This window comes from Ictalurus punctatus, chromosome 2, assembly GCF_001660625.3.
Source record: "Ictalurus punctatus breed USDA103 chromosome 2, Coco_2.0, whole genome shotgun sequence".
In the NCBI taxonomy this organism is placed as follows: domain Eukaryota; kingdom Metazoa; phylum Chordata; class Actinopteri; order Siluriformes; family Ictaluridae; genus Ictalurus; species Ictalurus punctatus.
Window position 1 is genome coordinate 5,547,548 of NC_030417.2, and position 26,308 is coordinate 5,573,855.

The window sequence follows — 26,308 nt, forward strand, 5'->3', positions numbered from 1 at the left end:
ACACTGAATACTAAGGGTGTTAGATGTCATCTGTGCCGTGCAACCACAGGATTGGTCACAGTAAAATCCTTAGTGTTAAATTAACACCCAGAGTGTTTATATGAGTCCAGTGGATGAGTCCAATTGAACTCTGTGGGTGTTAAATCAACACTGGTGGTTTTCCAGTGGTTCATGCCAGCGGTTCATGCACGATGACTATTTTCAGCACTTGGACTCACAGTGGAACAAGCTGCACAATTCATCAGCATGAGGCTGGTTCACAGCCACTCTGACAAGTGGCAAACATTATTAAAGACTGACAGCAGGTGTAACAGCAGTCCCCCCCCTCACATGTGCAAGAGTCCTTTAAGGCCTCTCTTTATGAGATTCTGCAGGATGCTAAATTACAATCATGTCATTTTATGACTTTGTTGCAAGGTCATACATACACCTCTGACAAGTATTAGCAGTTTATAAAACCACAGTTGCATGCATAACTAGCGTTCTCATGGTACTTCAGAGCCACTTTGAGACACTCAGCATGTCAGAGAGACCACAAGACTGTGGCCAGGGCAGTGGGGACTGATGGGAAAATGGCTACTTCCTCTTTCTCACAGCATTAGTTAACGAAAGTTGTGCCATGCACAGAGAATACTGTGTGATACTCCACACTCAACAAACACACTATCATGCACCCTTTAACCTGCTACAAGGACGTTTTCACAACAATTTCCCAACAACTAGTTTAGAAACACACATTCAGTCCAGAGAGACTTTCCCACGACAATCACAAACAAGAACTTCTACAGCAGTCATCTTACGCAAAAACAGGGTGATGACAAAACTTTTCTAGAACATTATATTTTTTAAGCATGATATAAGTATAGTACACAAATGACATAAAATGACACAAACATTTAAAATACAATTAGCAGGATTATCCATCAGCACACGAATATGATTAAATCTGCTATTTATGGTAAAAAAAAAAGTCACAGTAAAATAAACAAAGCCAGTATTGTGAATTCTGTACTTTCCATGGTGTGTATTTAATATACTGTATGTATTCAGTATTATTCTAGCTATTTACTGTAGATTAGATTGTTATAATGCTGGCATATTCAGTTATGTCTCCAGCGTTGATCTGGACCCGTGCTGCTCCGGCTGTGTTCATGTGGGTAACAGTAGAGTACTGTAAGCAACATCAGGTTCAGTCTGTGGAAAGACAGAACATGAAAATTATACATATCACACACACACACACACACACACACACACACACACACACCAATTTCTAGTACTTTTACTGTTGATGCCAGAAACACATTTTTTATATATCTTTTTATGTTTAGATATTTATACGCTACTGGTCAAAAGTTTTAGAACACTTTTCCATTTTTCCAGTTTTTATTGAAATATTAATGTCTCAATGTATTCTTAAATTAAAGCATAGAAGAAATAAACAATTGGAGATAAAAAAAAGAAAGAAATCATGGAATCATTTTGTTTAACAAAAATTATTAAAAAAAAATTCAAAATCTTTTACAGATATTACAACCAAACATACTCGTGGCATCCTTTCTACAATGGAAATCAAATATTGTTTAGAAAGTTCCTACAAATCTGTTGAACTTGTAGGTTTCTTCGCATTCACCCTTCTGTCCAGTTCATCCCAAACCAGCTCAATGGGGTTAAAGTCTGGAGACTGTGCTGCCCATTCCATGATTTGAAGCCTACCGTCTTCTTCTTTTCTTCTATGGTAGTTCTGACATAGCCCGGAGGTATGTTTTGGGTCATTATCTTACTGTAGGATGAACCCCTGACCAACTAGGTGTATACCAGAAGGTATTGCATGGCACTGCAAAATGCTGTAGTAGCAGTTTTGGTTCAGGGTGCCACTCACTCTGTGCAAGTGGCTGATTCTGGATCCAGCAAAAGAGCCCCAGACCATCACGTTTTCTCCCCCATGTTTAACAGTTGGTGTCACACACAGAGGAACCTTCCTTTCACCTACTCGACAGTATACAAAAACCCTGCGTGATGTCAAATTTTGATTAATCGGTCCATAAGACCTTCTTCCAGTCTTCAGTAGTCCACTGACGGTGCTTCATGGCCCAGGTAATCCTTTTTTTCTTATTTTGCCATCTTAGCAATAGCTTTCTTACTGCCTCTCGACCTGTCAAATCTGTAGCTCAAATTCTTCTCTTCACAGTTGAAACTGAGTCTTGCTTACTTGTACCAGTGTTAAGCTGTGCTTGAAGCTGTTGTCCTGGCAACTACCTATCACGCAAGCTGTTGACTCGCAGAAACTGGTCTTCTGATTCTGTTGAGGCTTTGGGTCTGCCAGACCTCTTCCTGTCAGAGTTTCCTCCAGTTTCCAAGTACCTTTTGATGGTATAGGAAATATCTACACTTTTAAGGGTTATAATAGTCTGTCTGTCTTCCTTTGTTAATTGCCTTTTTCCTCACCATTATGAGAGAAATATACTACTTCCTGCAGTACAATACTGTCCAAATAATGCTTAAGATGGTGTAGTAACAGTTTGTTGCAACACTGCTTTTATACAGACAGAGAGTTTGTAAGTAATCAGCAAAAGTTGGGACACCTATAGAAAATGTTAGCATCAACTTTCAAGGCTTAATTTACTTTCATTGCTGCAGAACAGCTATAAGTGTTATGGTGAACACAGAGATGAGAGGATCCACATGCAGAACACACACACATGAGGACTGAAGGTAAACAGTATTTATTGAAGTAAGCTGGGGCATGTGGGGAAAGAATTGTGATAATGTGTAGTCAGGGTAAAGATTCAAATTCAGGTCCTAAGCATGAGAGTTGAGGGCATAGCCAATGCACCACAGTTAGTAAGGGAGTGTGGGGGCACAGTGGTGTCAAGGCCAGGGTTTGAACTTGGGTCAGCAGCGTGAGAGCTGAGTGCAGAGCGGGAGAGCCATGGGGAAGGTGAAGCAGGACTGGGCATAGCAGGAAGTGAGCCGGGAGTGAGCAGCTGGAAGCGTGGAATGTTCTGGCGAATGTTCTGGTGACAGAAGAACCGGGATTTATATATGCTGCTGATGAGGTGAGTAGAAGCAGGTGAGTCTAATGAAGCATGGGCGATGGAGCGCCACGCCCAGGGAGACACACGCACACACACACAAACAGAAACAAGTGGGAGAGAAAACACTGGAAACCAGGTAGAGGAAAAACAAAGAAACACAAGTAATGTAAGTTGTTAATCCATTAATTATTCCCTGAAAAATGCCTTATTTTTATAACTCTGAAATGTACATTATTTTTCAGTTTTTGGTAATCTAACTTTTTTTTAACCTCTGTCAGTTTACCACTTACCTTTGTACCATTTCAGGTTATTCACTGGACTTGAACTTCTTAAATTTCAATAAAAATGGTAGAAAAAAGGGGTGTTCTAAAACTTTTGATCTGTAGTGTACATCTGAGCAGTTGAGGGTTGAGGGTTAAGGGTTAAGGGTTGAGGGTTAAGGGACTCATGGGTTCAGCAGCAACAGCAGCAGCACTGGGATTTAAACTCACAACCTTCCAAGGAGAGGTCCAATGACACTACCATTGAGCTAACACTGATAGAAGCAGCAGAAGATATTTTCCTATAACTCACTGTTCATTGAAAGCATGTGTGGTTCATGTGTATTACCTGCAGTTTATCACAAATACAACTAAATCTCTAAAGGTAGAAACAAATCTGCTATAACTGTTACTGTAGAAGCCATGCAGAATGAAATGGAGATTAAATAAAGAATACAGTAGATTTTATCAGAATTTACTACTACTACTACTACTACTACTACTATTACTAATAATAATAATAATAAAATGATAGTCCCTTTCCAATCATTTATCTTCTGTCTCAAAGACATAAAGATGCCACATAATAATAATAATAATAATAATAATAATAATAATAATAATAATAATAATAATAATAATGCAGCTGAGCTCAGGCCTGCACGTACACTAACCTGATCCTTATGCTTTCTCTTACAGTCCGGACGTCCTTCAGTAATCACGTTCTCTCCACATCTTCCTCCTAAAGAGAAAAGACCTCAGAAATCACACCTCTAGTGGAAACTACACAATTTCATTTTCCTTATCCAGAGACACTTACAGAAGTGCTGCTGCTTCTACAGGTTTCAGCTAATCAATCTCAGAATTTGTTGTGTGTGTGAGTGTGTGTGTGTTGTACCTTTACGTCTCCAAAAAATAAATGCCACTACACCGGGTATCACCAACAATAAAAACGCCAGAATGCTGAAAACTGTAATGAAACATACCAAAATATTAATAAATATAATAATACAGATGTGTATTTTCATTGCTGATGAAAAGTTTTGACACCTAGAGGGAGGTTCCTGTGTGTTTGCTGTTTATCTTGTTCCAGTGTTGTTGAGGATGATGCAGGTGGAGAGTTTGTTGTTTTACACTGAGGCGGTTCTGATGAAGGTGTTGTGCCTTTTTTTGAAGTTTCTCTTCTTCCTACTGAAAAGACAAAACTTATTAAAACTAATGACTGTTTTTATCACTGTTAGTAATGTGGCACATGACACTGGAGTAAAGCATGCTCACAGTCATTAATGAAAACATGTACCTTTAACAGATAATCTGAAATCTCTTCTATCTGCCTGTACAGAACATCTGTAGACTCCCTGGTCCTCTTCAGTCAGGTCTGATATGAGTAGAGAGAGGTTTCCTGGAGCGTTGTTACTGACCAGTTTGACTCTGTTTCTGTGATGTCCAGTCTGTTCAGGGTAAATTTCCTGAACATCTCTGATTCCATTAAACTGCCATTTTACAGACTTTGGTTTGTCCTGTAGGTCAGTGCAGACGCAGGGCAGAACTACAGACTCTTCTGTGAACCCAGTCACACGCTCTACCCCTGTCTTCTTCACCAGCTCACAGCCTGTAAACATAACATTCACAGTTAATACTAGAAGTACTGCAATTATTAATATTCCCTTCTTGTAAATCACAACATTTTCTGCTGCAGACCAGAAGAGATTTTTAAAGGATGTGCCAATCACCTGTTTAAATTTTCTACATGAATCCAATATCAGGACTCTGATACCGAACACTGAACCTATACTGGCTTATTTTTTATTTTAATAACTGCTAAATCTTAAATAATCTTTAATATCAGTTTTAATTATTTTATTTCTGCTATTGATGCTCTTACAATTGGAAATGATAATCCCAATTAAGATATACACCTTGCAAAAAAGAATAAAATAGTTATTATCATAAATGTTTATGGCATGTACCTTAGCTTATAAATAAAGGTAACACATTACCAGAGTTGTTTACTTTGTAACACATTACTTTTTCTGATGATGTAGTAATGTAATGCATTACATTTTAAATTTATGTAATTTGATTACAGTCACTGATGTCAATAAAATTATGTTATGTGCGTTATAAATTTACTGTTAAGAAAACAATATTAATTAAAATGCATTTTTTTCATTCTACATTTTAATTTATTTATTCATTTTCATATGATACATTTACATGTGATTCATATTCGTGTGATTCATTTACATGTGGTTCATTTACTGATTAACTTCTCTTTAAATCCAGTTTTAGACTGCGATATTACAAAGGTCTTTCCAGATTATTACTTGCCACACTAACCTCAATAAAATTGCCTGAATTCTATATAATTTGTTCACCATTTTAGGTTTAAATCTTCTAAAAACAGATTCACAATTGACTAACATTACTCTGTTCCAGTTCTCATTTTTCAAAGCATTGGCATGTTTTGTTTACTCTCACAATCCCCCAAACACACACACACACACCCAAAGTTTCCATAAAAAAAATGAGACAGCAGTGTTTCCCACAATAACCAGAAGTTGTCCACAATGTGAAAACAACTCGGACTAACCAACAAAATTACCAAGACAAAAAGTTCCAGTAAGAGAAAAAGCCCCTACTGACTTCAAGTCTGATAAACAGTCTGCGCACAATAACACCCTTAACTTTTAAAGACTTGTAACAAATAATATAACAGTGAGCATGTAAAGCCGAGGAGAAAAACACTAAGACAATTAAATAAACATAAACTCTAACCCAGTCAGAGCCTCAAAACAGAGAACCACATTAATACTGAAGTAGATTTAAGAGGAGTGAGTCCACAAAATCTAGGTGAAGTAATGCAATGACAATATCTTCAATAAAAATCCGAATACTGTAGAGCTGGAAGGTTGAGTGCAAAAAAAAAAGAAAAAAAGAAGAGCGAAAGAAACACCGCTGTGTAGGTGATGCAGTTCACCCCTATATCAAAAGTTTAACAGAGTCTCCTGTTTCCTCCGCTGAAATAAAGTACTTCTGAACACCGTTATACGTAATGCGAAGCCGAGCTGGGTGAAGTATTCCATAGCGAGCGCCCTCAATATCACGAAGTTGATGCCGAACCTCGTTAAATGCAGCTCAGGCCCGGGCTATCTTGGCTGTGTAGTCAGGGAAAATGGAGATGGTCAAATCCCTCACTTTAATCCGCTCTCTCGCACGGCGTAAAATGTCAACATAGTCACTGTGATAGTGGAATCTGCACACAATAGCTTGTGGCTTAAGCTTCGGCTGAAGGGTCCGGTGGGACCGGTCCAAAACCGGCTCCTTCTCCAGACCAAACGCCTCTTTTAACAAGGCCGCTACAGCAACAGTTGTACATGTGTCAGCGCCCTCTGGAAGACCGACTATCCTAACGTTATTGCGCCGTGACCTCAACTCCAAATACTCATATTTATTCTGTAATTGAGTCACGGTCGTAGTGAGAGACTCGATAGTATTCTTCATGTGAACTATATCATCGGTGCAACCGGAGAGAGCATGCTCCATTTCCACAACAGTACCTTTCAGTGTTGACATGGTAGCCTCGGTAGCAACTTTATCACTAGCCAGCTGTGTTTTCACAGCCTGCAGGTCAAGCTGAACAGCAGACAGCGCAACCCTGAAAGTTTTCTGGAGCTCCTTTTCAAAAATATCGGCAATGTCCTTCCTCAGTAAAGCCAACAGCTCAAGCCTGAGTGCAGCGAAGTCAAAGTGACCGCTTGGCGACGCGGATTCAGGGGAAGAAGGGGACACACTAGGCCTCGGTCGTGTCTGAATGCTACCACGGGTTTCCATGTTCTTTCCAGACATTTTAACGTACCACAAAGTTAAAAGTACAAACAAGGAAACGGAGTAGAATAAGTCCAAATCTATTGTATGACCAAAAAGAGCAAATTAATTACAATTTTAATCTAAATCAGCAGGAGCCTCCAACTTCGGGTCCTACTCCATCGAACTCCGAATTTGAATCTAAAATGCATTTAAAAATAAATCACGGTTTGCCCTGAAGATTTTTTCTTTAGCCCTGAATAATTCTCCACTTGGAGCGGTTTGTTACTACGCAACTGAACATCAGTAAAAGAAGACCGCCTGTAATTTTGTATCTTCAGCGAGACCAATCAGACAGGGTTTACAGAAAAATATGTGGAAACACTAATGTCTTATTGGCTGACGGCCCTCACTTCTGCCAAACACTAGCTGACAGTCATTGTGAGGAAAATTTGATATATTATCAACCAGTAAATGGGTTAAAACTTAAACAGTAACATCATCTGATGCAGAGCAAGAAAACAAGGTGTGTAAATGTCTATATGAGTTCCAGTTTACGTGAACATGATATGAGCAGAGCATAAGGAAAGATAATGTACATTGCATGGCTCTGTAGCAGCTAAGCTCACACAACGGTAGCTTAGCTCTGCCTCCCCATGGCTAGCCACACCAAACTAGCCTAGTTAGAAAAGTTTTATATTTTATCGGTCTGGTAGTACTACAAACAGTGACAACACCCGAGGCAAGTTTTATGATAAATCCGAACTTTTTCAGATCGTGTCATACATTGCGCATTAAAATTTCTGATAAAACTATGAGTTTCACTTTGTGTATTTTTGCAGGTTTGATAGGTTTTGAAAGTAACATGTAAAATAATTAAATAATTAATTTTTACATGCAGTAATCAGTCATGTAAACATATTACAATTTTAAAGTAGTAATTAGTAATCTGTAGTGGATTACTTTTTTTGTGTAACTTACCCAACACTGTGCATTACTTAAGGGACATCTTCATAGAGCTGCATGACACCTACGTAAACCCTTCATAACAGCTGACATACTGAAACTAAATACAGCTGATATACAGACTGTGTTTATCAATGTTAATGTTAAGTTGATATCTTCTTGTTCGTCCATCAAAGTCGATGAAAACCACACAGTGTCATCAGTTTAAGTGGGAGTGGGTTCGGAGATGGGTAATTAGTCCATTTGAAGTGACAGTTGATGGTTGCAATGGAGACATGGAAGATCAGACTGCCAAGCTGGTGAAGATGGAGATACCATCCTTGGACTTGCGAAGAAGACATTTCTCTGCGGCATAATGCAATCTCTTTTGTTCGCAGGCTGTTGCACCATCATGAACTCGACTTCGCCACGCTGAGCAATCACTGGCTATGCGCTACCAATTTTCAGGATCTATCTTACAGTTCTTGAGAGAGGCCTTGAGGGTATTTTTGAATCTCTTCTTTTGACCCCCAAGAGATCGCTTTCCGTGATGTAGTTCTCCATAAAACATCTTCTTGGGTAATCGTTCGTCTGACATGCACAGAACATGGCCAGCCCATCTAAGTTGTGCTTTGAAAAGCATGTTGTGGATGCTAGTCATCTTAGACTGTAGAAGGACATCGGTGTTTGGAACTTTGTAATGCCATCTTATCTTCAACAGATTCAGGTGGAAGTGGTTCAACTTTTTCACATGGTGACTGTAGACAGTCCAGGTCTCACAAGCATAGAGGAGGGTGGGCAGGACGACCGCCAAATATACTTTTGGTTTGGTCTCAGACTTGATGCCCCTTTGATTCCAAACATTAGATTGAAACCTTCCAAAAGCTGCACTGGCTCTAGCGATTCTAGTGTTCACTTCCTCGTCAATGTTGGCTGTCTTTGATAGGGTGCTGCTGAGGTATGTAAACCTGTCAATGTTGGTGAGCTTCTGGCCATTGACGGTGATGGATGGCTCAGTGTAGTCACAGCCAGGCATGGACTGATACAGAACCTAATTTTTTTTGTTGTTGTTAGAGATCATGAGGCCAAAGTTCATGCACAATGCAAATAATAGATTCATGCAGTGTTGCATGCCTGCTTGCGTTCCTGAGTTGAGGGCGCAGTCATCAGCAAATAGGAAATCACGACTGATCTTCACTTGGACCTTGGTTTTGGTTCGAAATCTCAGATTGAATAGCCTTCCATCAAAAGAGCAGCGCAAGTTCATCCCGACATTATTATCTCTGAAGGCATTGATCAGCATGGCAGAGAACATAATGCTGAAGAGCCTGGGAGCCAGGGCGCAACCTTGTTTCACACTGTTTGTAACTGCGAATGGCTCTTAGTAATTACCATGATCTTGGACTCTGGCAAGCATGCCGTCATGGAATTGCTTCACCATTTCAATGAACATATCTGGGAATCTAATTTTGGCCATAATCTTCCAGAGGCCCTCCAGCTCACAGAGTCAAATGCCTTAGTTAGATCCACAAGCATAGTGTAGAGCTGTTCTGTTCTTGACAGTTTTCTTGTAGTTGTCTGGTGGTAAAGATCATGTCAGCAGTACCTCGTTCCTTCCTGAAGCCACAATGACTTTCTGGCAAGAGGCCCTGGTCAAGGTGCCGTGTGAGTCTGCTGAGAAGTATTCTGGGGAGGACATTTCCTGCACCACAGAGCAAAGTGATTCCTCTGTGGTTGTATGGGATGCTCATAGAGGGGTAGCACCTCTAGTGGGGAGACACATCATACTCCCTCAGGAGTAATCCATCCAACTTTGGTCCCCACTTGACACGCAGCCCTTACCTGTGGCTCCATGTAGCTGTAGCATGCCCAGCGGCCACACCGCTTGAAACGGCTTCAACTGGCTGGCCAAACCAGATGAAGGTAGCTAATGGGACTCTAACCCTCGGTGAGCTTAGGGTTTGTCACCCAATGCACATGAAGACTGGATTCGGCAGACTGCGCGGAGGAACCACCAGCTGGTCAATGGGCAGAAAGGTGATTCCCAGCAATGCTTCGTGGAAAGCATAGAACATGGCAAGACACGTAGAACACGATGGTCATCCACTGCATCCAGCTTCCATTCCAGTTGTCTTGACCATGTCTAGCCACTGGAGCAATGGAATGTGGACAAGAGAGTGAGGCTAATGTTTCACAACTCTTCCTCACTTCAATCCAATTTACTCACAAATCACCTATGTCATCATCCATCCCCCTCAACTCAAGTCCTGCAGCAATGGGCTAGCCCTGAAATGGCAGGTGTAGATATACTGGAGGCTGTAGTGGCGAACCTGCATGTAGGCAACTCAGGCCATAGGGTTGTCTTTCACTGATCTGAAGCAGCAGTGGTTTTTGGCAGCCACCTTAGTGACTGAGCAGTCCTTTTTTAGGATAGCGCTGCTTACCGCCATAGACTGTGGAAGGGGCTAGAACAGGTGCCCTAAAAAAAGCCTGCTTCACCAATCCTGACCTACTCACTGTGGCTGGTGGGAATCCCACTTATGTGGTCGAAACACGAAAAAAACCAACAACATTCCACTTCCTCTTGGAACGTGGAACATACGCACTCTCATGGATCATATACAGTGGGGGAAATAAGTATTGAATGCATCAACATCTTTTTCAGTAAATATATTTCCAATGAGGGTGTTGCCATGAAATTTTCACCAGACATCAGTATTAACTCAAGAAATCCACACATATAATGAATTCACAACATTAAAGTCCATAAATAAAGTTATGTACAATGAAGTGAAATGACACAGGAAAAAAGTATTGAACATGCTAAGAAAAAGCAGTTCTCCAAGGCAAGGTAAGGCAAGGAACCAGCTGAAATCCGTAAGTAATTATACTCCATCTGTGCAAATTAGTATCAGCTGGGTTAGTACATTGATGGTCTATATAAAGGCTTTTCGTTTCCAAGGTGTCACACAAGAAACATCTCATGATAGGTAAAAGCAAAGAGCTCTCCCAAGACCTTTGCAACCTTATTGTTGCAAAACATATTGATGGAATCAGATATAGAAGTATTTCAAAACTTCTGAAACCTCCAGTAAACATCTTTGGGGCCATTATCCAAAAGTGGAAGCAACATCACTCCGTCATCAACTGGCCACACATAGGAGCACCTCACAAGATTTCTAACCAGGGAGTCAGTAGAATAGTCAGAAGAGTAGGCCAAGAACCAACGACCACTCGGAAAGAGCTCCAGAAACACTTGGAGGCAGCGGGTACCATCATCACAGAGAAAACAAAAGTTAATGCACTCCACTGCTGACGCTCACCCTGCAAGACTCCATTACTAAAGAAAAAGCATGTCGAAGCTCGTTTAAAATGTGCTACAACTCATTTGGACAAGCCTTTGAAATACTGGGAGTAGTGTAGTCTTTTTGGCTGTCATACTACACACCATGTTTGGAGAAGAAATGTCACTGCACATCATCCTAAAAACACTAGAACAACAGTGAAGTTTGGAGGTGGAAGCATCATGGTGTGGGGCTGTTTTTCATCGCATGGTTTGGCAGACTTCATATAATTGAAGGAACGATGAATGGAGCCCTTTACCGGGAAATTCTTGAGAAGAATCTGCTGCCATCCACCAGGCTGATGAAGATGAGACGTGGGTGGACCTTCCAGCAGGACAAAGATCCAAAGCACACAGCAAAGGAAATTCTCAATTGGTTTCAGAGAAAAAAAATCAAGCTGTTAGAATGGCTCAGTCAATCACCTGACTTCAATCCAATTGAACAAATTTAAAGACAATATGTTTAGAAGAATGGGCCAAAATCACACCTGAATACTGCGGCCAATTAATTTATTCATACAGGAAGTGTCTTGTAGCTGTCATTACAATCAAAGGCTTCTCCATTAAGTATTAAATAAATTTCAGTCAGTGTGTTCAATACTTTTTTCTTGTGTCATTTCACTTTATTACACATAACTTTATTTATAGACTTTAGACTTTTTATAGACTTTTTATAGGTGAAAATTTCATGTGAATATGCTCATTGGAAATATATTTACTGAAAAAAAATGCTGACATGTTCAGTACTTATTTCCCCCACTGTATATACCGACAGATCCAAAAGGAGAACTGCCTTAATTGTGAAGGAGCTTGCTCACTACAAGATCAATATAGCAATCCTAAGTGAGACCTGAATGGCAGAGGAAGAACAGCTGACTGAAGTTGGATCAGGCTACACCTTTTTCTGGAGTGGGTGAAGAACAGACGAACGCTGTGAATCGGGAGTTGTATTTGAATAGAGTAGACATTTTTTACTATATTAATTTATTGACTTATCAAGTCTGCTTTCACACTAAATATCAACTTTTATTGTGCATTTAAATACTTTACCTTTAACATAGAGCCAGATGTCTCTGTGTTCCTTCTCAGTCCTGCACCTGTAGACTCCCTGATCCTCTTCTCTCAGGTCAGATATGAACAGAGACAGATTAGCAGGAGAAATGTGATTAAACACCTGAAGTCTGCTATGGTAGTGTTCATCATTTAACACTTCTATAAGATGTCCAGTTCTGTAGGTCCACCAGGTGAATTTCTGAGGTTTGGTGTCCAGGTCAGAGCAGGAGCAGGGTAACAGCACTGAACCACCATTGTGCCCTGTGATTTCTCTCAGATTATCATCAACAGAGAGAGCACAGCCTACAGAAACAAACATACAAAAACTCACAATCTATAAAATAATTCTGCTTTATTGCATTTAATACCAAAATCATTAAATGTGTATGTTTTACAATTACTGACCACTTAAGAATTTTGTCTTTCACTTTAGTTATATTAGGATAAAATTATGTTGATGTAATATACTGTTTACTGTTTATGTGGAATTATACTCATTTGAATCTCTTTTTCACATTCAATTCTCTTTTGCAACTTAGGTCAATGTTCATTTGTTCATTCATTCATTCATTCATTCATTCATTCATTCATTCATTCCTCTTCAAGCAAGTCTTTAATCCTGGTCAGACTGATAGTGGATTGTATGCTAATCAACTGCAGGGAACCACACACACACACACACACACACACACACACACACACACACACACACACACACACACACACACACACACACACACACACACACACTATCAATCACAACTAGGGGCAGATTATTTCAGGCAGTCCACCTACTGGCGTGTTTTTAGGGTTTAGCAATTTAATTAATAAATCAGTTTTTTTTTTTTTAAATGATTTTTAAAAAATTACTCTTTGGTTTGGTTAAACGTGGAATTGATTAGTTTTGAAAAGAGTATTTAAAGACGTGAAAAATCAGCAGTAGATACACAGAGTTTTATTGGAGTTTGAGTGAGAAAAGAATTCATGAATTTTGAAAGCTGAGGTTATTTAAACCTTTTTGTGAAAAGTAATGAAAAGTGATACACAGTTCAGTCCACATAGACCACATTCAAAAATGTGAACACAGCAATGATAAATACATGTTACTGATTGTAAAAACAACAATAACAACAACAATAACAATCAAACAAAAAACCCAACAACTATAAATAAGGTTTAATGTAGGAAGTGAAGATGGTGGTCACTGACAGAGAGTCAGCAGAAAATGGTATGACATTCACACGCATCTAAGACCAGAATGTGATATACAAATTTTCAGGAAAATAACTTTTCTATTACACTTTATATGAGTTATTATAGATACATTCAATAAGACAGAGATTGTGAGAGATATAATTCAGTAAATCTGCAAAAACATACACGGTAAGTATTACAGGGATGTAAAATAATCTCACAGTTGGCCCTATTAACATTATAACACTGTAGTAAGTAAAGTTGTTGTTAATTAAAACTCTAAATGCTAAATATTTGACAGTGTTTGGTTTGGTTGTTCAGGAACAGGGCTGAACTACGGCCTACTGTAAACCCAGTCTGGACAGAAACCACATGAACTAAACACAAAGCAGCTGAACTAAGAACTGGATAATATTCTCTCTCCTTTCTGTAATAGAAAATAGAAAATAACTTCACTCACCTGCAGCGACGTGAAACACAACAGACAAAATATACAAGCACTTCATCATTATTGATTCTTCTGCACACACACCAGTCCCTCAAAGTGACACACACACACTGTCTGAGCGTCTCTCTGTTATATAGTGTGACTATCAGGAAACCACAACAACTGCTTTCATTTTTTATTTCTGAAAATCTCTTTCATAGATAGATCGATAGATAGATCGATCGATAGATAGATAGATAGATAGATAGATAGATAGATTATTTGTCCTCAAAGAGGAAATTTGTTTCCACCAGGAGTACATAGAAAAACATAAACACAAGAACACCATACATATTAGCCATCAAAACAATCACAGACATAGTGAGGAGAAGGGGAAAAAAAGAAAAAATCAGGATCATACAACAAATGCCAGAGCATAAGATGGCAACACAATGGCTGATTACCTATGTGTTTAACGCTAGTATAGCCATAGGAACAAAGCTCCTACCACAGCTGGCCTTTCTGCACATGGGTAGTCTATACCTGTGGCCATCATCACTCTTTCCATGACTCAATTTACATTTTATATGCAGCATTAATATTTAGTCATGTGGTGGTTTTATCATCGTATCATCATTGTTATACAGTATATCTTAGGCATCAATTTCTCAAGTGAAGTTTGTTAGATGACCCCTAAGAAGCCTGAAGGACTTCAGGAGCCAAACTTCTGAAGGTACTGCAGTGTGAAAAACATCCTTTTCAGTTCAATACAAATGACACAACACTTTTTATAAACTGAAAAATACTACTACAACCATCTATATCATGTGACTTTATTGAGTATATTAAAAGCAAAACTGTGTGTAAGCTGCAAAATTAAATTCACTTTTCAACACACATGACTTCTAGTATTTAGGACAAAGATGTAACGTCCATGTCATATCACAGCAAACCAGTGACTCCATATCCCAGGATGCACCACGAAGGACAAACATGGCCTTAGAGGACTACACTTCCCACACAAGCACACGTTCACCTTCTCCAGAGTTCTAATCACACACACTTGTTACCAATCTCCCACACGCTCACTCCACAGTATATAGAAATAGTTTCAACACAATGACTGCTAAGTATTACGCTCAGTTAGCAATAATCTCTGTCGTGTACTAAGCCTATATTTCTAGCTTTATGTTTCATGGTTTTGATCTTGTTCTCATTCTCGTTATTTGAGTCTTGTCTTAGTCTTGTTTATCCTGTTTGCTGATTGCCTGACCATTTGCCTGTTTTGACCTCACTATTGTTTCATGATTTTGGATTTGTCTGCCTATCTCCTATAATAAAACTCTTATCTGCATTTGCAGCTGCTCTCAGCCTCCTTAAGTGACAGTCCATCAGTATATTTACCAGCAGTATGTTTCCCTTGACTTACAGGAAGTAATAAAGACATTTAGCATATGTGATTTGAGAAGCACTTAGACGCTGGCCATGACTGATGAGCATGACTCATTATGAAAAGTAAAATCAATCATAAAAGTATAATTGTAAATTTTACCATGATTTATTAGAGTTTAAAGAGCTTAAAATGTTTTTAACGAAGTGTTTTTTAGTGTACTTTCTTTAGTTGTTTATTTATTCTTCCTAGGTCTTTGTTTATAGAGCTATAGCTAAGCAGCTAAGTAGCAACATATTGTGCCAAAAATATACTACAGATAATTGCTCATTAGAGATCTAAATCTACATCCAGATTTCTGCAGAAAGAAGAAAAAAAGCTTTTATTGTCTCAATAACATTTACAGGACAATACAATTATTTTCCTTAAAGCTGCTTTGTCTACAGTTAGAAGTCCTCTACAAATAACATTTGGTTGAATTAAATAGGACAATCTACTATATGATGTTTATGCTGCATTACTTTCTAATTCTGACAGACTAGATAATAACTACTCAGTTACTATCAATACACAAATTCTAAGCAACTAATGAGGGGAAACACAGAACTTACAAATGGGAACCAGTCAGGGAAAAACACAAGACAGGTATGTACAGAAAATCAGTGGAACAACCAAGGAAGAAATTCATACTATGAGAGAGATGCCCTCTGCTGCTCTGGTAGGGAATTGTCTGTGGTGACAAATATAAAGTGAGCTTTTATATTTTTTTAATTACTCTTCTTTGTGTCACAGTATCTATGTAAATTGCACAAAACATCACACTCTTCTATATTTCGCTTATTATTATATTTTTTTTGTTGTTAGAATACTGGACTCAGGTTTTTTTTTTTTTATCTGTTAATTGTATTGAACTATTTAGGTTTTGATTCGTTTCATTCAACACTCCAGAAAGTTCCTGGCAGAACAGAAATTGGCCATTTTCTTCTTACCTCTCTTATTAACAAGGTGTTTCCACCCACCAAATTGTCGCTCACTCAATGTTTTTTGTTTTTTGCACCATTTGTGTAAACTCTAGAGACTGTTGTGTGTGAAATTACCAGGAGATCAGCAGTTTCTGAAATATTCAAAGCAGCCCTACTGGCATCAATATCTATCCCACAAAGTCACAGAGCTCACACTTTTTATTCATTGAGGTGTTTGATGTGAACATCAACTCAAGTTCTTCAGATCTATCTGCATGATTTTTTTCCATTGTGCTGCTGGCACATGATTGGCTGATTAGATAACTGCATACATGTCCTTAATGGACGGTGAGATTATAGATTTTTGTTTATTACATTTATTTCAGTTGTGTGATATCAGTAGCATCACAACCTTTGTTTGATGGATCCAATATACACCCACCAAGGAGCAGGCCAATTAGGACATCCTCCTCACACATGCTGCACGAGAGTAGCATTTATTTCAAATAATGACATACAGTTCAGCAATTTGTGACTTTGTTAAATTGTCTCAGCATCCACACACACACACAAACACACACACACAGACACACACACACAAACACACACTCACACACACACACACACACACACACACACACACACACACACACACACACACACACACACACACACACACACACACACAGGATGGTATCTGGGTGATTCTTAACACCACTGGACTTTATCTGGTGGTCAGATCCAGTGTAAGACATGTCAGAGTAATCACATGATTGTGGCCAGGGCAGCATGGGAACTGATGGGAGAATGGCTATTTCCTCTTTCTCACAGCACCAGTTAACCAACATTGTGCCATGTACAGAGAATACTGAGTAATACACCACACTCAACAACCACACTGTCATACATCCCTTACATTTCTTTTTATAGTTGGCTGCATATATTTCTCAATACTGAGTTCACTCTCCTCTTTATCAACATGTAGCTCAGTACAGCAGTTACCCTCACATCCACCATGCACTAAAACTAACAACACACTTCATACACACCTCAAAATCAACTCATTCTACCAGAGCACTAACAAAGGCTCTCTCTCTCTCTCTCTCTCTCTCTCTCTCTCTCAACAGGAACACCTTATCATTCATAACACAGTGATCTGAAAAACACTAATACCAGGAAACATTACAAGATGCATGACTGACTTTATTTTTACATGAACCAACTTTACATTACAAAACAAGAAAGTTTTCTCTTTATTGTATAGAAGGTACAGCAGTATATGTAACAGGAATGAATCAGAAACACTGGAATATACTCCAGTAAACAATAAAATATGCAAATTTCATTATTTGGGATTATTCAGAATCATACTGAACATAGACACACACATATGCATTTAAGATATCGATCAAGCACACTGAAAATGCTCTTATCCAGAGTGTGTTACAGAAGTGCTTTGAAGTCTCTCTCAAAAAACACACCCTCATGCTAGTTCACTTAGAAGATGCCAGGTTGTGGATATTACTTAGCTTACATCATACCTCACACTCTTTTAAAACTGAAGCATCGCGCGGCTTCTGTGAACAGTAAAGCCCCGCCGTCTTTGATTTGATTGGCCATTGAAAACATTTTTTTCAACTTCTTTTTATTCCATTTTATCAAGTGCAGCCGTACAGTACAATTAGTAATTCAGCGATATAGCACAGGTATAAATGTCTTACAGGGCAGTCCATGGCTTCCAATATCCTCTCAGTGTCCACACATATTTCCCCCTCATGGAACAAAATGGTAAGCAAGGGGTTACAACCACCAGTACAGTCAATAGATAAAAAAATAAATAAATAAATCACAAAAGACAAAAATTGAAGCACAATAATAATGAATAAACAATAGTAATGCGTGAATAACATCAAGATGGCATTCAGGTTTAGATAACAAAGAGAATCCATTTAAAACATTTTTACATTGATGAGTGCTGCTAGACTACTGAGGCAGCCCAGACTCATTTTTTATTTTTAAAAAAAAATGTTTTTATTAACTTTTTGTCATCCTAACATACGTAGCGGTGCATAATTGAGTGCAGCAGAGCAGCATAAAAAATTTGGCCATATCTGATTATTGGGGGGGACGTGTCCCACTCAATGTCTATGCTGGACCAGACCAGGAAAGAAAACAGAAGTAGACCAGAAATAATCATAATCAATGGTGTAACTTGATGGAGACGCATCTGACCTTCTAGTGATCCAGATCCACACAGCAACATTATGTGTGTTTAGTGAGCAGGCCTACATTAAGTGCAAAACCGAACATAAGTTGCAACATTAAGTTCACTGCTTTCAAGATACATGAATTCTAGTGTTTGGGACCAAGTTGTAATGTCCATCAATATAATCACCAGCAAACGACCCGCGATATCTCTCCTTGACATGTTAGAGGGAGTAATTTGTAATATGACATAAAATAATGACATTCATAAATGCAAATAAACGGGAATTAACACAGGGCACATATCAGCATAAATAAAGAAGAAAGGAGGTGGGGAAAGGTCTAAGGAGGGGTTTAATAATTCCTCCATTCCAAAAAAGTTGGGACACTGTGTAAAATGTAAACAAAATCAGAATGCAATGATTTGCAAATCTCATAAACCCACGTTATTCACAATAGAACATGAAAAACATATGAAATGTTTAAATATTAAATGTCTCTTAGAAGTAAAGATGATGAGATCTCTTATCATCCCACCATATTTCTGGGCCTTTTTTAATTTCCATACATTGCAATGATGGAAAGTAGTTACAAGTAAAGTCTATTTTAAATACTTTTAAAAGATTCAAAAGTATTTTCATCATCCAAAGCATTCCAAATATAATATGATTTCTAGAAAAAGTGGGCAGTGAAACACAAGACAGGTGTGTACAGGAAATCAGTGGAACAACAGAGGAAGAAATTCAAACTATGACAGAGATGCCCTCTGCTGGTCTGGAAGAGAATTAACCGTGGTGACAAACATAAAATGATATTTTCTATATTCAACATTTTGACTCTTCTTCGTGCCAGTATCTATGTAAATTTTACAAAACCCATACTCTTTTACATTTGACTTCATTATTATGGTTTCTATTTAGTTGAGTTAGCTTTTATTTCTTCATTCTTCTTAGAATAAAGAATGTCATGAATGTACTTTTATCAGTTTATTTAATGTTGTGGGAAATCTGCAAAATAAGTTACTTACTGTTATCACTTATGTCATAGCAACTACCTGCTGAAAAATTCAGCCCTTTCTGGCCAGTTTTAGCTACCAAAACACAGTCAGAGCTGCTCAGTCTGGTAAACCATCTTTACTAGCTTCTACAGTAAGTGCTCATAGAGCATTAATGTAAACCTGTGATTTAAATTATGACCAACACTACTGTCAGAACTGCTGTTATAGAAAATTAATTGGCACCTTCTGAACAATCAAATTAGACAATTCAACACTTACCGTATCCACAGTACAGCAACATAATTACAAATAAAAGAAAGAAAGTAACCATAAACCTGAATTTGTTCCATGAGAAACTGCATGTTCTATCTCGACTGCTACAGCAGGTGACACCATACCCCTTATAATGGTAATGTGCATCATCAGCAAGCTTTTAAATAGTTGTCCTTTTGCACCTCAATCATTGACATGAGCCATTCGCTCATGGAGAATATAATAAAGTTTCACAATATTTATAAAATAAAATCATATATATATATATATATATATATATATATATATATATATATATATATATATATATATATATATATATATATATGTGTGTGTGTGTGTGTGTGTGTGTTAGTAACACAATAAAAACTGAAACAAAAAAATTGGCAGAGTATTTCCCCAATCATGTGGCAGCTGCATGATGCATGACATGCAGATACAGGTCAAGGGATTCTGATAACGCTTGCCATGAATGTAAATGTTAAAAAGCTCTTGACCTGTGTCTGCCTCATGTTATGCATTGTGCTTCTGACACATGATTGAATGACTGGATAACTACATAAATGAGCAGGTGTAGAGGCATTCCCAGTAAAGCAGATGGACATCATAGACATACTGTCTGCACTGTCTCCACACTTTGCCGTTGTTTGCAGAACTATATTAGATTTAATTTAGATTATTTTCTATAAAACAAGATCTTGGGTGGTGAAAGTAATTTCAGCTAGCCCAATTTGGCTTAAAAACTACAACCCTGTCATTAACAGTCCTGCTCTTTACTGAAAATGTTCATAGAGCGAGCATGGGGCAGAGGGATTTCTGCCTCAATGGGCCTCTATTAATGCTTATTGCAGTTCCTACTTTGACCAGAAGGTACAAAAATAACTCTAGTGAGTAAAATGGGGTGGTGAGCACACTGCCCCCCACAATAGCACAAAGTAGGAAGGTAAACAGATTAGTGGTGCATTGGTTTGTAGGTTTCTATATCTGTCAAATATTTAGTAAATCGTTAGTCGTTCAAATAAGTAACTAGTATTTCAATTCCATTTAAAATGCATGGAGCTCTTCTTCTTTAAGATGAATATTGATTAAATTATTGATGGGGGGGGGGGGGGGGGGGGGTTAATGGGGGATAATGGTTCCAGAGTAAATGTAAGAAGTTTCCAGGGAAAGACGTCAATATGACAGTGATATACTGCAAATACTTTGTTGTACATTACTTTGTGACTATGTTGAATGGTCTCAGCATGTATGCACACATGATGGTATCTGGGTGATTTTCACCACCTCTGGCACCTCTTCCTGTTTCCCAAAGCATCAGTTAACTGACGCTGTGGCATGCACAGAGAATACTGTGTAATACTCCACACTCAACATGTACACTGTCATATTTTTACATTTGGCTACATACAGCATATACAGCATACGTCTTTTTGCACAAAACAGTATGACGGCAAAAAACTTCTAGAACTTTAATTGATTATATAAGAATAATATGCATAACATAAAAATTGACATGTACACTCAAAATATAATTAGCAAGATTTATCCATCTGCAGTTTTTTTTATTCATTAACAGACATTAACAGTGAATGCAGAACAATAACCTTAGCTAAAGTAAATGTAACACAATACTCTGGATGAATCTGCTGAATTTGCTTTTTAATGGTATGAAAACATTATATATAATATATAAATGTATGTATATTTACTGTGGATTAGACAGTTAGAATGCTGGCATATTCAGTTTTGTCTCCAGCGTTGATCTGGACCCGTGCTGCTCCGGCTGTGTTCACGTGGGTTACAGTAGAGTAACTAACATCAGGTTCAGTCTGTGGAAAGACAGAACATGAAAATTATACAAATAACACACATATACTGTTGACTACAAGAGGCAAGTAAAATCCTGTGAAGACGACACAAATCTCCAAATCTGACTTTCTTTACACAATGTGTTTTTTTTTCTGATAGAAGTATGCAGAATTAAATGGAGATTAAATTAAGAATACAGTAGGACTCTGATGGACGATGAGAATTTGATGATATAGTATAGTTCCTTTTCAGTCATTTATCCTCTGATTCAAAGACATTAAAGATAATAATAAAAATGCAGCTGAGCTCAGGTCTGCATGTACACTAACCTGATCCTTCTGCTTTCTCTTACAGTCCAGACGTCCTTCAGTAATCACGTTCTCTCCACATCTTCCTCCTAAAGAGAAAAGACCTCAGAAATCACACCTCTAGTGGAAACTACACAATTTCATTTTCCTTACCCAGAGACACTTACAGAAGTGCTGCTGCTTCTACAGGTTTTCAGTTAATCAATGTCAGAATTTGTTGTTGTTGTCGTTGTTATGTGTGTGTATGTGTGTGTGTGTGTGTGTGTGTGTGTGTGTGTGTGTGTTGTACCTTTGCGTCTCCAACAGATAAATGCCACTACACCGGGTAACACCAAAAATAACAATAAAACCGCCAGAATGATGAAAACTGTGTAATAAAACACACCAAAATGTTAATAAATGTAAAAATACAGATGTGTTTTTTCATTGCTGATGAAAAGTTTTGGCACCTATAAAGAGGCTGCTGTGTGTTTGCTGTTTATCTTGTTCCAGTGTTGTTGAGGATGATGCAGGTGAAGAGTTTGTTGTTTTACTCTGAGGCGGTTCTGATGGAGGTGTTGTGTCTGTTTTCCTCGAGCGTGATGAAGTTTCTGTTCTTCCTACTGAAAAAGACAAAACGTATTAAAACTAGATTTTTTAAAAATCAAATGTTAATTCAAGACCGCGAACGTGCTAACCACTAAGCCACCGTGCGCCCCACCTGATACACGTTTCTGTTAATGAGCACATTTATATATAGCCATTGTCTGCACTGTTTCTCGGTCTTTTGTGGTCTTAAACTTCCGCGTTCCATGTTCCTGTGTTTTGTTTCATGCCACAGTATTTTGCCTAGTTGTCTTAGTGTCTTTGTTTTATTGTTTGCTTGTTTGTTTAATAAACATTATATCTGCGATTGCTTCCAAACCCATCCTTGAAACATGACAGAACGAAAGACGTACTATCGGAAGCAGCAGACCGCCAGGATGGAGAACTGGGGCGTCAGGATGCCACAGATGATTGTGGAGTACTTCGCCACGCTACGCCCAGAGGCAGAGGAGTACCAAGCAGCGCTATGAAAGCAGCAGGTTGCCAGGAATTACCTGGCCTTCAACTCACCTCCCATGTTCACGGAGGACTACGCCACACCATGCCAACAGGAGGGGGAGTCTGTGGTCGGGGCTAATACCATCTCCCACCCTCCCTCCCCTATTATGGATTTAGTTCAGCAAGCAGAGTCAGCGGAGAACGAAAGTCAGCCTCCCTGCTCGTCTGAGGATTTTGGTTCAGCTGAGGATGACGCTCAGTCACCTGAGTTGGCTGAAGGCGTTGCTCCATGTCCTGACATACCAAAGTACTCCCCTCTGTTCAACAACCCCACACTCAATGCTGCTGTGCTTTCCTGCTCAGCTGGGGATGTCGTTCTGCCTTCAGGTTTAGCTGAGGTCATTGCTCTGCCTTCCTGTTCAGCTGGGGATGACACTCTGCCTTAAGGTTCAGTGAAGGTCGTCACTCTGCCTTCCTGCACCGCTGAGTATGCCGCTCTGCCTTCCTGCTCGGCTGAGGACGTCGCTCTGCCTTCCTGCTCGGCTGAGGTCGTTGCTCTGCCATCCTGCTTAGCTGAGGATGTCTCTCTGCCATCCTGCTTTGCTGAGGACATCGCTTTGCCTCCATGTTCTGCTGAAGATGTCGTTCCTCTTCTTTGCTGTGTATGTCACTCCCCCCTCATGCTCCACGGAGGACATCATTCCCCCCTCATGCTCCGCGGAGAGCATCGTTCCTCCCTTTGGCCTCGCGGAGAACCTCGCTCCTCTCCCTGGCCTCGTGAAGAACCTCGCTGTCCTGTTCTGCTGAGAAAGCTATCCTGATGCCCTGTCCCACTGAGGAAGCTGTCCCGCTGTCCTGTTCTGCTGAGGAAGCTATCCAGCTCTCCTGCCCGCCGAGGACGTCGCTCCACTTTCCTGCCCCGCCGAGGACGTCGCTCCGCTTTCCTGCCCCGCTGAGGACGTCCCTCTTCCTCCCTGCTCCGCTGTGGACGTCGATCAGCCTCCTAGTCTTGCTGGGTACATTTTGCCCAGGGGGCCAGGACCACCAGATGGAGGGCGTGTATTTTTGGGCGCACTGGAAGAAGCGCCCTTGGGGGGGCTTCTGTGATATATCAAGGTAACAGTGGACTTCAGTTCCCATCAGCCACTGCACTGCACTACATGTCACATGACCACCTGCACCTGATTCACGTTTCTGTTAATGAGCACACTTATATACAGCCATTGTCTGCACTGTTTCTCAGTCTTTCATTGTCTTAGACTACCGTGTTCCATGTTCCCGTGTTTTGTTTCATGTCACAGTATTTTGCCTAGTTGTCTTAGTGTCTATGTTTTGTTGTTTGATTGTTTAAATAAACGTTGTAATCTGCGATCGCTTCCAAACCCATCCTTGATTCGTGACATTTCTGAACTTTGTCTAATTGATGAGTTTTATCTCTTCTTGTTCTTACTTGGCTTAATTTATGATTCTGTACTTGCATGTTATATTGTATATTGCACTGTATTATTTAAATATTGCAAATTGTGTTTAGTGTACATTGTATTGTGTGTATACATAGCACACAGTATATAATATATACTTATATTCACACACTACTTGATTATATTCTATTTTATTCTATTCAACAGACCAAAGAAATAGGTCATTCAAACCACACTGATCCAAAAAGACTGTAATTGAACTAAACTAACAAACATGTCACTGTAAGGAGACCTTATATCAGTACAATAACATGTTATATCAACAATAACATGCAATAAATTTTACTGTTAACAGTTTTTCTTTTAGTGTCAAGCTCTTTTATTTTGTGTGGGACTGCGAGTAGGCTAATATTACCATCCAATCTAGCTACTTATTCATAAATGGAAATAGTCAGCGTTTAAAAAGAAATATGCAGCAAATTATTCATCATTGTGCAACACGAATACCACACGCCAAAAGAACTTACACTTAAACTTTCCATTTAGTAAAAAAAAAAGAAGTAGAGAATGTTTTATTGCCCTTTTGAGTTCATCGCGACCTCTGAGCGCTCAGCGTGGGTGTGAGCATGGGTGTGACACGTGACGTGAGTGACCAATTGTCAATGCAACATCAGGTCATGTAAAGACTTATAGACATGTACACTTATAGAAATCAAAGATACACAAATTGGCCATGACCAGTGAAAAGTGCAGGGGACGAATTGACATTTTATTAAAAGTGTGAGGGACATGTCCCCTATGGGTTCTACGAGTTTTTATGACGTTTGAGTGAGAAAAGAATTCATTAATTTTGAAAGCTGAGGTTATTCAATAGTTTTTGTATCAAAGCACTGAAAAGTGATACACCGTTCAGTCCACATAGACGACTGTTGTCAGTTTTGAAAATGAGAAAACAGGATTGATAAATTCATGTAAGAAAAAAACCTATAAATAAAGCATAATACAGGAAGTGAAGATGGTCGCTGACAGAGAGAGAGCAGAAAAACGTGGGAATTCACACGCATCTATTTATAGCTAAGACTAGAATGAAGAAGTGGCGCACAAGTTTCTATAACACTTTATATGAGTTATTATAGATACATTCAATATGACAGATTTTCAGATATGTAATTCAGTAAATAAATGTAATAATACAGATGTTTTTTTTTCATAACTGATGAAAAGTTTTGGCACCTAGAGGGTGTGTTTGCTGTTTATCTTGTTCCAGTGTTGTTGAGGATAGTGGAGGTGAAGAGTTTGTTGTTTTACTCTGAGGTGGTTCTGATGAAGGTTTTGTGTCTGTTTTCCTCGAGTGTGTTGAAGTTTCTCTTCTTCCTACTGAAAACACAAAACTTATTAAAACTAATGACTGTTGTATTTTTGGATCAAATGTTTATTCGAGACTGCAAACACTGGTAATGTACAAAGATACATTGGTATAAAATAAAAATAAAAAGATAAAAATAAAAACTGTGAGCACAAACACTCTTACCATTTTTAAGTTCATTCCCAACCACGGCGACCGTGTAATCCACCCACCCATAACACATTAAGGTGACAATTTATAAAATAAGATAATATCACAACCATTCAATGAGATGACAATTTGAGGGGAAACACATTTTTTTGACTATATATAGTCATGTGAAAAATATATTTTTGTCAAAAGAATTCTTTTTCTCAAAAGAAATCTGACCTTGAGTCGTTTCCATACATAATTTTGTGCATACAGCAAATTGTGTAACTTTTGCATCCCACGTGTCCTCAAATCTTTGTAATATGGAGAGAGTACAAATATTATGTAGAAGCTTGTG

The 26,308-nt window shown here is 38.8% G+C and overlaps 1 protein-coding gene and 1 long non-coding RNA gene across 3 annotated transcripts in view; both read right to left on the bottom strand.

Annotated features, from left to right (window-relative positions):
• Positions 1-258: 258 nt before the first annotated feature.
• LOC124629009 (junctional adhesion molecule-like) overlaps positions 259-26,308 on the bottom strand; it is a 34,111-nt gene continuing 8,061 nt past the window's right edge. Inside the window, exons 1-7 of one of the 2 annotated variants that reach the window (XM_047160757.2) lie at positions 14,101-14,197; positions 12,444-12,749; positions 4,599-4,910; positions 4,349-4,489; positions 4,197-4,268; positions 3,973-4,040; positions 259-1,194 (exon numbers count right to left, since the gene is read on the bottom strand). In XM_047160757.2, coding sequence (XP_047016713.1) covers positions 1,150-1,194; positions 3,973-4,040; positions 4,197-4,268; positions 4,349-4,489; positions 4,599-4,910; positions 12,444-12,749; positions 14,101-14,149 — 993 coding nt within the window. In that variant the 5' untranslated portion in view covers positions 14,150-14,197 and the 3' untranslated portion in view covers positions 259-1,149. Of the gene's footprint in view, positions 1,195-3,972; positions 4,041-4,196; positions 4,269-4,348; positions 4,490-4,598; positions 4,911-12,443; positions 12,750-14,100; positions 14,198-26,308 lie in introns of those variants that run through there. The other variant, XM_053687045.1, reaches the window with a different exon arrangement.
• On the bottom strand, positions 22,039-26,093 carry LOC128635232 (uncharacterized). Its single transcript, XR_008398161.1, has 3 exons — positions 25,689-26,093; positions 22,461-22,613; positions 22,039-22,378 (listed from the first exon to the last, which is right to left on the bottom strand). It is a non-coding gene; the product is annotated as an uncharacterized LOC128635232 (long non-coding RNA).